This window comes from Rhinolophus ferrumequinum, chromosome 10 (genome assembly GCF_004115265.2).
Source record: "Rhinolophus ferrumequinum isolate MPI-CBG mRhiFer1 chromosome 10, mRhiFer1_v1.p, whole genome shotgun sequence".
NCBI lineage: Eukaryota > Metazoa > Chordata > Mammalia > Chiroptera > Rhinolophidae > Rhinolophus > Rhinolophus ferrumequinum.
Genome location: NC_046293.1, coordinates 74,271,269 through 74,285,408, shown reverse-complemented (window position 1 = coordinate 74,285,408; position 14,140 = coordinate 74,271,269). Strand labels below are relative to the sequence as shown.

The 14,140-nt window shown below is 36.5% G+C and overlaps 1 protein-coding gene across 1 annotated transcript in view; it reads left to right on the top strand.

Moving 5' to 3' along the window:
* LIN7A (lin-7 homolog A, crumbs cell polarity complex component) overlaps nt 1–13,469 on the top strand; it is a 144,432-nt gene extending 130,963 nt beyond the window's left edge. Inside the window, exons 5-6 of the mRNA XM_033118335.1 lie at nt 6,837–7,055; nt 13,155–13,469. Coding sequence (XP_032974226.1) covers nt 6,837–7,055 — 219 coding nt within the window. The 3' untranslated portion in view covers nt 13,155–13,469. The remainder of the gene's footprint in view (nt 1–6,836; nt 7,056–13,154) is intronic.
* The last annotated feature ends 671 nt before the right edge of the window (nt 13,470–14,140 follow it).

Here is a 14,140-nt window from a genome sequence, read left to right as displayed (position 1 = left end):
CAGCCATTCTTGGTCTTTGTTGCCTTATGTATTAAGATGCAAGGAGATAAACGAGATTATTTCTAAGGGTATTTACAGGAATAATGTTCTGAAATTGTGAGCTACTTATTTGTGCTAAGATATCATAATTCAATACCCTTGATAACATTTATTCCCTGATAACACCATTTGGCCCTTAATCCAAAGGAATGACTAATGTCATTTAGTAGCCTATGCATAAACCTGGATTCAGATATGCCTAGAATAACTGAGAGGTATAGCCAACTTTTGGTTTTCCAACAAAGTGTTTAAGCAACTTATCAGCAAACTGGGTCCATATTATTTCCATGGAATTCCCACAGAAAAAGACCTGCATAAAGACCTGGGCCATGGGCCACTGTGCACTGATTGGGCACAGATAACAAGATTCATTCCCAGAATAGTCATCTCTTCCACCTGAGGTCTCGCCAGGGTCAAAATTTAACAACTGGTTTATTGCATGGTAGAGAGTACATATGAGTAAATTCATGTGTGCAGTATAATCCAAAGTTCTCTTTTATTACAGAGGATTTTTAATCAACCAGAAAATTGTGCGTACCAAGAAAGGGCATCCATTTTGATACCTCACAATGTGTGGAAATAGAAAAATAATTAAAAGATGAGAGTGCAGCCATGTTTAAAAGTTGGTTCATTTACCAGCCACTGATTTGCTAAACTTCCATCAAGTCAACTAATTTCAAAGCTTTCTAAGCTTACTGCTACATGAGATTGCTAATGAAACAAGTATGTGTCTGGTGGTTTACTGAGCTATTTTTTCCCAGCTTCCTGAATAAAACTTATTCCTTTATATATTAACATCGTAGAAGATACAGTTCTTATGGTTTTGTATCAGTTTAGTATTTTATTAACTTGTATTTATGAATTTGGAAATGGTAAATCACTATTTGAACTCTCCTTCCTATGTTGATTTCTATCTATAAAAAAAGAGCAGGAAAAGATAGAAATAATTTCAGGATGGGAATGTCTGTTCTTTCTAGTGCATTTTAATTCATTTCAGTGATTGCTTGTGGTCATACTAGGCACAACTGCGAGGTAGGTAATATTTCTCTTTAGGGGCTTTGTCTTGCAGGACCATGCTTCTCTGTGGTCTAAATATTTCCTGAGTACCTAGTATATCCCCATACCTTCTTCACCAACCCTTATCTCATTAATAACATCCAGCTTGTACCAAATGTCTGTTGGAAAGCCTTGTTAAATTAATCCATACCAGTGACTTCCTCAAATTGCAATAGGTACAGTAAAATTCCCAGAGCAAGGGAATGAAATCTAAAAGTGTAGACATTTCTTAGAGAAAGTATAGATTTTTAGGTTTTAAATGGAGGAGGGGATTTCACTTTAAAATTAGAAGCCTTCCTAGGTCTTCTCAAATCACATAAGGGCTACATTATCATCCTATGTGAAAAGCTGGTGCTGCTAGTTTTCAGTGACTGCTCAATCTGAGCTAATTGTTATAAAAGACAATTCCTGAATCAGAAGGGTGTGTGTGCATATATACAGAAGGTGCCAAAACAATGTGTACACATTTTAAGAAAGGAAAACTGTATTAAAATTGTAATACTTGATATATACCAATAACAAAAGATGAATTCAAGTCACATTTGACTTCTGCAATTACAAAAGGTGCTCAAAGTAGTTGCCATCAGTGTCCAGACACTTCTGATTACGGCGAACAACTGCTTGAAAGTTGACCAAAGTGTCCACTTGTATACGTTTTTTTTTTGGTACCCATGGTATACACACACACACACACACACACACACACACACACAATTTAACTGTTTACAAATAAACTGACATTTCAAAACATTTTTTAAATATTTAGCTTGAAAGAAGACATACTTTCATTAAGAGTGAGAAATAGATTAAGTCAAAAGTAGGAATAAATGACAAACCTTCAGGGCTCAAGGAATACCTGTTAACAAGTGTTTGTACGTCAACATGGATACCCTAACTGAGCAGATAGGCTGGCCATTTTTTATGCATGGAACAAGAACTCCATGGGAAGGTAGTCTGGGTTTTTTTGTGTGTGTTTTATTGTTGTTGTTGCTGTTGTTGTTGTTCTTACCAAAAAGGGAAAGAAAAAAGGAGAGAAAACTGCCTTATTCTTACTAAAAAGTTATGCCGAGGGACTAAACGCACTCCAGAGGTAAATAATAGGTTCAGGAGACAAAGATACACACCCCAAAATATTCATAACATAGGTAAGCCAGTGGAAAAAGAGCCACCCAGAACAATTCCTGAGAGTTAAGAAATTTTTCTGAAAACTTTACAGAACAAATTAAGGGATGTTTGAAATAATACATTCTACAAACATGCTCATATTTCTTCAAATCTCTAAGAGTTACCTCTTAGTTCCTATTATATTGTTTAATCATGTAGTAATTTATATTATTTTAACAAAGCACTTAGGTGTAGAAATGAAGAAGTATGACAGTCAGGTGTTAGGTAATGATTCCTTGGCCCTGGTGGGGAAGGCAAAGTGAAAGGCAGATCAAACCAGGAAACCTGTTAAGTCTCCTGAGTCGGAAAGAATCTAAGTCGTTATCTAAACCAGTGCTAGAGCATCAAAGCGAAAATTCTGGATTCAAAAACCATGAAGTCTGCTATTTATAAGCTGCTAACTGCATGGAGAGCGCTAAGCTGCAGGAGGGAGAAGGTGACCCTGACAGTTCTGCAGGGCTGGGTATAGTACACTAGCCATTTTTCTCTCAGCTATTCACTGTGGCGAGAGCCTGATGGTACCACGTATTTGTACCACAGCCCTCCTGTGGCAACTCTAAATTGCAGGCATAGTGCCTAAACTGGGATAATGGGCCTCTAAAGGTCTGGCCTAGAATTTCCAACCCTATTTAAATGAAAGTAAATAGAACAAAAGCCAAAAAGAAGTCTGGAGACTAATCATCTGGTCTAGAAACCAATGAACTGTTATTACTGAAACGTAAACACTTAACTTTTAATATTAAAAAAGAAATGAGAGAAAGTTATGGATAATCAAATCACCCAGTTTATCTTTTAAAGTAGAATTCTGTACATTAGCAATTTATCTTGGGGCAAATTACAAAGAAATTATAAGCACACTGAATGTAGAGTTTATATGGTACAAAGTTTTTCCCATCCTTCATGTTCTTCCAAAAAATTTAGTAGGTTATAACCAGTAAAACAAACATCTGTTGAGTGAGCAAATCAATGGTTGAGTGAACAATTAAAATAATGAATTAATCAATGAACAAGCCTATTTTCCTAGGCTTCAGCCACAGATAAAAATACATTCTGCCCTGCAGAAGCTTTTAAGTTTCATATAGTCCCATTCGTTTATTTTAGCTTTTACTTCCATTGCCTTTGGAGTCAAATTCATAAAATGCTCTTTGAACCCAAGGTCCATAAGTTTAGTACCTATGTTTTCTTCTATGCAGTTTATTGTGTCAGGTCTTATGCTTAACTCTTTGATCCATTTTGAATTAATTTTGATACATGGTGACAGATAGCAGTCCAGTTTCATTCTTTTGCACGTGGCTATCCAATTCTCCCAGCACCATTTATTGAAGAGGCTGTCTTTCCTCCATTGTATTGATTTTTAGCTTCTTTGTCAAAGAAACTATCGACGAAATAAAGAGGCAACTAACTGAATGGGAAAAGGTTTTTGCAAACAGTGCCTCCGATAAGGGGCTAATATCCAAAATATACAAGGAACTCATGAAACTCAACAACAAAAAAACAAATAACCCAATTGAAAAATGGGCAGAGGACCTGAAGAGACATTTCTCCAAAGAGGACATACAAATGGCAAATAGACATGAAAAAATGCTCAACATCACTAATCATCAGAGAAATGCAAATAAAAACCACAATGAGATATCACCTCACCCCAGTAAGAATGGCTATCATCAACAAGACAAATAGTAACAAGTGTTGGAGAGGCTGTGGAGAAAAAGGAACCCTCTTACACTGTTGGTAGGAATGCAGATTGGTGCAGCCGTTATGGAAGGCAGTATGGGGGTTCCTCAAAAAATTACGAATAGAATTACCATATGACCCAGCAATCCCTCTCCTGGGTATCTACCCAAAAAATCTCAAAACATTTATACAGAAAGGCACGTGTGCTCCAACGTTCATTGCAGCTTTGTTTACGGTGGCCAAGACATGGAAACAACCAAAATGTCCTTCGATAGATGAATGGATAAAAAAGTTGTTGTATATATACACAATGGAATACTATTCGGCGGTAAGAAAAGATGATATAGGAACATTTATGACAACATGGATGGATCTTGAGAGTATGATGCTAAACTAAATAAGTCAGACAGAAAAAGCAGAGAACCATATGATTTGACTGATATGTGGTATATAAACCAAAAACAACAAAAGAACAAGACAAACAAATGAGAAACAAAAACTCATAGACACAGACGATAGTTTAGTGGTTACCAGAGAGTAAGGGGGGCGGGGCGTGGGAGATGAGGGTAAGGGGGATCAAATACATGGTGATGAAAGGAGAACTGACTCTGGGTGGTGAACACACAATGGGATTTATAGATGATGTAGTACCGAATTGTACACCTGAAATCTATGTAATTTTACTAACAATTGTCACCGCAATAAATTTAAAATATATATATATACATATATATACACATATATATATATATATATATATATATATATATATATATACACATATATATTCTGCCCAACAGCTATTTATAACCCCTTGATCTCTATTTAATTCAGATGTGGTAAGGAGTGGTTATATAAGTTGCCTCCAGGGCTCATCGTGGTCATTTCTTAAACTCTTAATATGTGCCTGGTATTCCAACAAACGACTGAATCAGGGCACTTACAGGGCACCAGTGACTGCCTCATGCTAAATTCAAAACTTTTCTTTTCTCAGTTCACATCTACCCTGCTGAAGCAGACCACAGAATGGAATACACCCTCTTAACTCTTCAAATCTGTGTAATAGTCATATGAATTTCAAGATATAATTGAAGTGTGCTTGAAATGCAAATTACTTTATTTTTTTAACTTAACATGGTATCTATTTTTAGTCCCCCTTCTGCTTGGGTTGTGAAAATGTAATCTCAACCAATTTGTGATGGCCTTGTCTGCCACTTGAGAGCCACTCTTAGGTGTTCTAGCAATCCCGAAGGGTATCTCGGTCCCTGTTTGTCACATCACACACACGTTTCTTCTCTGAGCTTTGTTCAGGATGTAAGTCTAAAAAGCCTTTGTACTTTGATCCTATAAAAACCTATGTAACTTTACTAACCATTGTCACCCCAATAAACTTTAATTAAAAAAAGGGGGAGTTATGTCATCTGCCCTGGGGATCACCTCAGAGGGAAGGAGATTGTATACTTTTCTCAGGATCCTATAATGTCTGATTACAACTTTCTTCCACTGCTTCTCCCTAATTACAACCTGGAGAATCGTCAGTAGGTTTGGGAAAAGTCACTTTTTATTTACTTAGAGTAAATATAGTTTTCCCAACTATTGCCTATGCCATAATGTTCAAATGACAATTTTGAAATTCAAAATCCAAGAATCAATTTGTTTTTTGCTTTCTGTTGTATTATAACTACTTTGTAGGTATGTGTGCATCTTTTATTATATCTTTTGTAACTTCCTCTGAAAGTAAATCTATTATAAGAGGTTTAACAATGCATAACAATAGTGCCCTCCAGAAAAATTGTGCCAATTTTTGTGAAATTACTATTAGTGTATGAGAGTCCCATTTTCCTATATTCTTGTCAATATACTATATTTAAAAATATATATATTTACCATTTTTTAATTAAAATGAAATATTTTGTGTTTATCTATATTTGTTTATTAGGGAGCTTTAACATTCTTTCATAGATTTATTGGCCATTTTTTAAAATTATTTTTTGTCCATGAATTCACTTGCCCATTTTGCTTAAGTCTTTATTGACTCGTAAGAGATTTTCATTGGAAGAATATTAACAAAATTGGTTGTCATATATTGAAAATATTTTTTGTGGTTTGTTATTTGACCTTTTTATAGTGTGTGAGAAATAGAAACACAATTTTTAAATCTGATTTTGTGATTTTTTTCCTTTGGTATTTTTACTTGACAATTCCTTTTTCATTACAAAATGATGCATGTTTGCCTATGTTGTATTTTAGTTGCTTTATAGTTTTATTTTTACATTTAAAATTTTAATCAATCTGTTATATTTAGCATTGACTATAAGATTGGGGTCTACATTATTTTGTCATTTAATTATTATTTGTTCCAGCATCATTATTTAATTGTCATTTTCCCCTTTGGTCTACATTCCACATTTATCATATAATGAAAGTTACACATGATGGATTTGCTTCTGTACTCTCTGTTCTGTTCTGTCTCTTACTGCACCAATAAGACATTACTTTATTCATTGGAGATTCTTAAAAAATTTTAATATCTGATAGGGAAAGTCACCTTTAATTACTCTTTTTTAATTGTTTTCAAAATTTTTCCAGAACAGTATATTTACTCTTCCAGATAAAATTTAGAAATCCTATTCTAAATGTTAGCATTGTTTTTTAGGTCTTTGTTATTTCTCCCTTTCCTAACTCGAACACCCATTCAATCCATCTGTACCGTAGTGCAGCCTAACTCGCTTATCGGTCAACTACATAAGTGATAAATAATGATGATGGTAATATATCTCATTTTCCATGCCTTCTTGAAATTTCCCAGTTTGGGATTTTAATATGATACTAATTGCAGATTTGTCTCTCAGGGAAAAGAATATGGAAGCTCTTTCCCTTAAGGAATGTCCCTGTCTTTTCAGAGCGTGGAAGGAGAACACCACGAGAAAGCTGTGGAACTACTCAAGGCTGCTAAGGACAGCGTCAAGCTGGTGGTTCGATACACCCCGAAAGTCCTGGAAGAAATGGAGGCTCGCTTTGAAAAGCTACGGACAGCCCGGCGCCGGCAGCAGCAGCAATTGCTAATTCAGCAGCAACAACAACAGCAGCAGCAACAGACACAGCAAAACCACATGTCATAGGTGAGAAGTGCCTTCTTCTAGGCAAGAAAAGTCCCTTACACATGTTTGTTTTTGTACAAAAGTATATTGTTCCTTAGACAGCTGGAACAAAATCATTAGATTGAATATTCCAAAAAAAGAAAATCAAACAAATGAAATACAATGATCTCAGAAAATGTAAACACAATAGTTGCTTATTTTATGTGCCATTCACCTGTATTCCTTGCAAATGTAAGATATTTTGGAAAATAATATAATTTGGGAGGACCAGATACAGACTATTGAATGCGTTTATAATAATTAGGTAAACGCAGCCTCTGTGCAAACCCAGATCCTGGGGCACATGGCTATAAGACAAGGGTGGGGGCTGGATTTCAGCCCCTACTCAGTCCATTGGCCAGTTGCCTTTGCCTAATGTGCAAGCTAAACAACCATATAGTGCAGATTCTGGGAAGATCCTGAAATGCAGTTTATTAGAAAACAGTGCCACTTAAAAGAGTGAAGTGGAGACCTGTCAGCATCCATGCTCTGAGAGATTTTGAAATTCTCTTTGGACGGTCACTTAGAGCATGTTTAAGATGCACCTGCCTTTTTCTAAATTCCACTTTGTTGCAAAGAATGCTAAGTCAGGTTTGCTATATATTTTAAAGAAAACTGAAGAAAAAATCTTCAGAGTAAGAATCACTGTCTTTGAAGTACCTGCTATGTGCTAGGCCCTTCTCCCATATTATCCCTAATCCTCAGAAAAACCCTTCAAGTTAAGTATCATTAAAACCCCATTTTTCAGATGAGCGATATGAAGTTGTAATAGCATCAGTGAATTCCCAGCAACCACACACCCAAGTAGCACAGAATTATTTTCCTTCTTACTCTACCAGGTATTTCATCTGCCAACATCAGCAGTTTTGGAGTTCACGTATAAAGTTTTGTTGCTGTCCTTTGGAAGACACAGTTCATGTTGTTAGATAACCTCTACACTATAGTATCTGCAAACGTGTATCTGAAATGAGGTTCAAATGTTTTTGGGAAAATGACAATGGGTAATATTTGGTTTTTAACTGATTGAATATCAGATTATAATTTGCTCAACCTGAAACACTGCATATAATATGAGACTTTCAATTTTCTGTGACACTTATGACAAAGAGATGCTGTATGTTGAAGTAAAAAGAGTATGGGATTTGTCCTCAGAAAGTCTTGGGAATTCATCACTCTATCTTTATTTTTATAGCCTGCCAATTTTATTACATATACCTTAGTTTGGTGTCTTTATAGAAAATTCCATTCCATTCTAAAAACTGCATTTATTCAACAATAACTATTTATTTGGCACTATGCAGGGCCAGGTACTGTTCAGTGGGCTGTAGAAGCAGCATGAACAAGTCCTTGTTCTCATGGTGTTTATGTTCTGGTTGGAGGAGACAGTTAACAAACAAGTAAATACAAATATCCTCCTGGGACCAGTACTTTACAGAGTTAAAATAGGGTGCTTGGATAGAGATTGGCTAGGTGATTACTTACAATTCGGGGATCAGGGAAGACCCCCTCAAAGGACTTACATTAAAGCCAAGAGATTAAAAGACAAGGAAAAGCCAGGAAATGAGCATGAGAAGTGGAGGAACCAGCCAGTGCAGTAGCTCGAAGGAAGACTTGAGTTATTTGATGTTTGAGGAATAAAAAGAAAGCTGGGGTAGTTAGGGAATAATGAGTAAAAAGGACAGTGAGACAGATGGGGGCCAGGTTACAGAGAGCTTTTTAAACCACTAAGAGAAGTTAGATTCTATTGCAATAGAAACCACTGCAGGTTTTTAAGCAAGGGAGTGACATGACCTGATTTATGTATTTCAAAAGATCATTCTGGCTGTTTTGGGGAGAAGAGATTATTGCAGGGTAAGGGTGAAAACAGAGACCAATTAGGAGGCTAATGTTTAGTAGTCTGGGCAAGAGATATGGTGGCTTGGACTGGAGTGATATTTGTTGAGATGGAATGATATGGATGCATATGGACAAGTCATTTTGTCTATATCCTTCTCCTCTCCTATCCATTCTGAAGATAGAGGTACTTTACATTTTTATTTTCAGAATCCTTTTAATGATCGTTTTGCAAATAATAAAAATCCACTATTCTTTAGTCAAACATTGACACTCTTTCCAGTAACTCATTTTTTTCTTCCACCATCAATATTACAGACTTGTACCAATTCTCTTGATTGATATACCACACTGGCCCATAGTAAAGTCCTTCTGAAGTGCTTTGAGAAATATGTTGCCATTCGGACTCCTGGGGTTTTACTAAAAGCTACCAATATCATGCTCATTCAGTCATCTTTGGAAGTATACAGCATGGCCATAAATATTTGCTGGGCCACGTACTCCATTTTGTTTCTCTGTCCCATCAGCCTTCATTAAATCACTTCAGAATTTCCTATTGTCTCGTCACGAAAGAATAACATTTTTAATAAAAGGCATTTACAAACTTTTGTTCTTTCTTACACAGGATATGGTAAAACTCTATTTAAGTGAACATGAAAGTTATATTTAGGCCTGCCAAGGCAACCGTGCAACCAACATGATCATGGCCCCTTGAGATGAAAGTGTAGTAACCATTTCAACTACAAGTGAAATACAACCAAGTCATGTCATCCAGGGATTTTATGGTGAATTCAGTCAAGGAGACCTCCATTAACTCTTGTTCAACTTTTAATTAATTAGATTTTTAAGGATTAAATGAGATTTGCTACACTTGCTGGGTCATACTATGGTTGTTTTTATGAAGCTAATTGGACCAATTTCTTTGAAAAGATCTCTGATTTTTTTTTTTTTAACTTTGATAAGTCAGGCAAAACCAGGTAAAGCAAAATACTTGTCAGATATTAAGTTATTGTTTATCACATGAAATATAATTTCTATTCTTTAAACTAGAAATAACATTTTTTTTAATCTGAGATAATATAAATTACGAAGTAATTAGCAATGGTTAATTCTGAATACAAATGGAAAATGGGTTGAATGCAGGCAGTGTGTAGAGGATGTCTCTTATGCCCACTTCTAATTTTAAATTCTCCTGAAGTAAAATTCAAATGTCCTAACTTCCATGTTTGATAATCAGGAAAAATAAATTACATTTTCTAAAATGTAATAGATATGATCACTATATAATTATATTGCAGAAACCTAAACAAAGAATAAGATTATAGGTTTCTTATGCTATGCTCGCTTTTTTTGAGAGTGTTATGTTTATTCAGCTTTAAACATCTCGTTTTTTTAAACTGTAATTTTATATACATCCATATTTCACCTAGAATCCCAAAGAATAAAAGTAAGAAAGAAGAGGAATACTTCTTGAGATGTCAACATTTTGAGAAAGTCCAAACCAAAAACTAATTTAATTTCTCTTAACCTCTTATTGTTGGATGTAGGGTGGAGAATTCATTTACATTCAAAACCAGGCTGGATCTTAGCAGATTTAAAAAACAGCTGTTGTTCGCCAGTGGGCTGACCAACCTTCTTTTCCTCCTTCTATTCAGTCCTCCATTTTGTCCACTACTGACAGTTCTATGCCTTCCACTACCACTGCCACAGCCCTGGGCCTAGTGATCTGATCCAGGGAACCACGGCCAGAACTGCCAGCCCAATCACTGAGAGGACCAGGTCTCAGAGGATGCCTCTGATAAAAACCAAATCCAAGGAACCCAGAGTTACCCAGCTGAATGCTGTACCAGAAATAATAATCATAACGCTGCATCAAATTGGTAAAAAATTAGGGTGTGCCAAGAACGCTTTTAAAAATAATTTTATGAGTATGAGGAACTATTTTCCATCTCACTTTAAAGAAGGAAACTGAGTTGTGTAAGATTTTTAGATAGTCACACATTTCACAGCTAGTGAGTGACAGGGCAGTAATTCAAACCAGAAAACTGGGCTTCAAAGCCTCTTTCTTTTAACCACTTTGCTACTTTGCCTCTTACTTCAGTGGCACCTGTCCTTATCTTCCCCTATCCCTCTTCACAGACACGTTCATATGAACTTTCCAGAGATTTATTCTCACGCTGCTTAGAGTTGGAGTTATCCAACTCACCCTCACCGCTTACCGTCAAAACAGTACCCCATACTTCAAAGTACTTCATCATCACAGCTGTATTAGTTTCCTCTTACTGCCCTAAAAAATTACCACAAATTTGTGACTTAAAAGAACACAAATGTATTATCTTGTAATTCTGTAGGACAGAAGTCCAACACAGTCTCACTGGGCCTTAGGGGACTCTAGGGGGAAAAGCATTTCCTTGCCTTTCTCAGCTTCCAGAGGCTGCTGCTCGCTTTCCTTCTACATGATCCCATCGTCCGCCTTCAAAACCAGCAATGGTCGTAGGGTCTCCACATTGCACTGCTCTGCTTTCTGCTTCCATCATCACATCCCTTCCCTGACTCTTCGCACTCTCTCTTCCACTGTTAATTACATGGGGCCCACCTGGACAATCCAGGATAATCTCTCTATTTTAACATCTGTTGGTTAGCAATCTTAATTTCCATCTACAACTTTATTTTTACGATGGAATCTAACATATTGACAGGTTCTGGGGATTAGGACATGGACATGTTTGGCGTTCAAAATTCTGGCTACCACAATGGCCCATTTAAAAGTTAGCAAAGCAATTTGATCAATAAAATTGACAATAATATGGAAAAGAGGCTTTTGTTTTTTTAAAAAAAATCACTAAGCTTTTGAATTGTAAATCACGGGAATGAGAACATTTGAGGTATATTTTGAATGCTCAGTGCTCTCTCAGCCGCTGGCATGTCCCTGAGGTCTACTCTCCCTCTGGATGAGGACATCCAAGACTCTTACTAAAATTCACTTGTTCTGAGACCCATTCCCTCAGGACATGTAACTGTATGATAAATTAATTCATTCAAGACTCAGTCTCTAGATCTCAGTGACTTGGTAGCAGAGACCCGTAGGAAGTTACTCAATCTAAGGTTCAGTAAAACTGTCTATTGTGGAGATTAAATAAGAAAAAAATATGTAAAACTCTTAACAAAATATGTGGCAGTTTGTGAGGACTCATTGGTGTACTAACCACAGTAGGAAGACTATTGTAGTTGTTAAAATGTTAATGACAGATGTGATATGTAAATAACATCTTGTCAGATGTCTCCTGAAAAAGCACAGTGGCTTCATTCATGGCTTTCAGTTCCATTCTGGAGGCCCCAGCCCTAGGGACTTTTAGGCACACCTCTAGAATGCATGGCAGCTGGAGAGTGCAAGCCCCCACCTCCCTCCCCGCCATATCAACCAGAACAATTTATTAAAATCTGTTTTGTAGGTGGTGCTCTGCTTTCATTGAAATAAAAATATCTGCAGCTTTAAAACTAAAGATTGAAAACCACTGCTCTCTGAAAGAAATGACTCTATAATTGGAAGAGTGACAGGTCCTTGGGGGACTATCTGGGGAGCCTGCTCCCCAAATCTGACCATATGGACAGCTGTCTCCTCTGTTCTATTTGGTGTCAGGCTGCCTTTGTGGGAGAAGATACAGGCCTGGTATCTGCTTCAGAGAAGGGATATGGGTGCTTCCAGCCTGTCAGAGAGCGGCTTTGCTGGCCTGTACCTCAACCAGAGCACTACTGTGTTTCCCCAAAAATAAGACCTAACCAGAAAATAAGCCCTAGCATGATTTTTCAGGATGACATCTCCTGAGCATAAGCCCCAGTGTGTCTTTTGGAGCAAAAATTAGTATAAGACCTGGTCTTATTTTCAGGGAAACACAGTACTAACCTCCCTAAGAGTCATAATATAAAGGTTGTCTGGTCTTTGCCTTCATGAAGAAAAATAGAGTTATTTGGAGGAAGAAATGTTTTACATTTGAAATGTTTCCAAACTGGTGTTCTCTATTTCATCTTAGGGAATAATGGTCTTTTCCATCCCCATTTGATAATTACTTCCTTTGCAAACATCACATAATTTTTTTTTCACATGTAGAAGATTGTGCATGAATGATAGCTCCCAAAAAAATCCTTGCTGTTGTCACATAGCACATGCTTCGTTGTTATTTTTAGCATTTTGTAGTTGATAAATGAATACCAATCATTGAGTTCTCGTCTCTCTATCCCCCCTTTCAGGTCCTTGAAGAAAAGCTACTTGATCAAACATCTGAGAGTCACAAATTTGAAACCGTGCTTCTGAATCCCAGCACATAGTAAAAAGAAAAGACAACACTGATAATTATACCAGTCAAGAAGCTGTGAACACTGTGGTGTATAAATTCTTTACCAAGGCAACTCGACACCTTCTTTCTCTGGGCCTGAACCTCTGCTGCTCAAGGCTCTTTACACACACAGACCTTCCATTCACTGTAGTGGGAATTCTCCGTGTGTCAACGGAGAGGTTTTCCAGCCTGCAGACTGAAACAGTCTAAGAATAAAGTCCATGACTTTCAGAGAAATCAACAGGGCCAGGATGAAGTGAATCTTGGGTCTATGGCTTTTCCACAGATTAACAAATTCCTCATTAGGCTGTAGTTCAAACTGCATCAGTTCAATATTGTCACCACTTAAAAGAAACCTACACGTTGCCCCTCTCCCTGACCTGTTCCACATCCATACTGCTGAGTTGTCTAAATTAGAATTCCAGTTAATTGCAAATTCAAGCTCTATTCCCCTCTTGAAAAAGACAAGGTATTATACAACATACTCTACTCAGATTCTCAAAGCAATTGGCTTTTTATTTTCTGTTTCCATGAATTTTATTATGCATTAATAGAGTGGGGCAATTATAGCTCAACTTTAGTTTGCTAGAAGCAAGGATAGAGAACTCTAGTACTGTATTTTTTTTAATTTAAGTATTGCTTGTATCTATTACTATTAATTCTAACAGAATAGAATGTATATTTATTCCACAAAATATATATTATCAGAATGTATTTGTTACAAAGGTAGGTCTTTTTCTTACCAATGTTATGCATCTGGTAAGAGAATACTAGCAAAGGTCCTAGCTTCATCAGCTGATCCTCACATGATATTTATATTTAACACTGCTCACAGTATTTTTTTGTTTGTTTTATATTTTTGATTGATAAACTCTGGAGAAATATAAACTCTTCGTACAC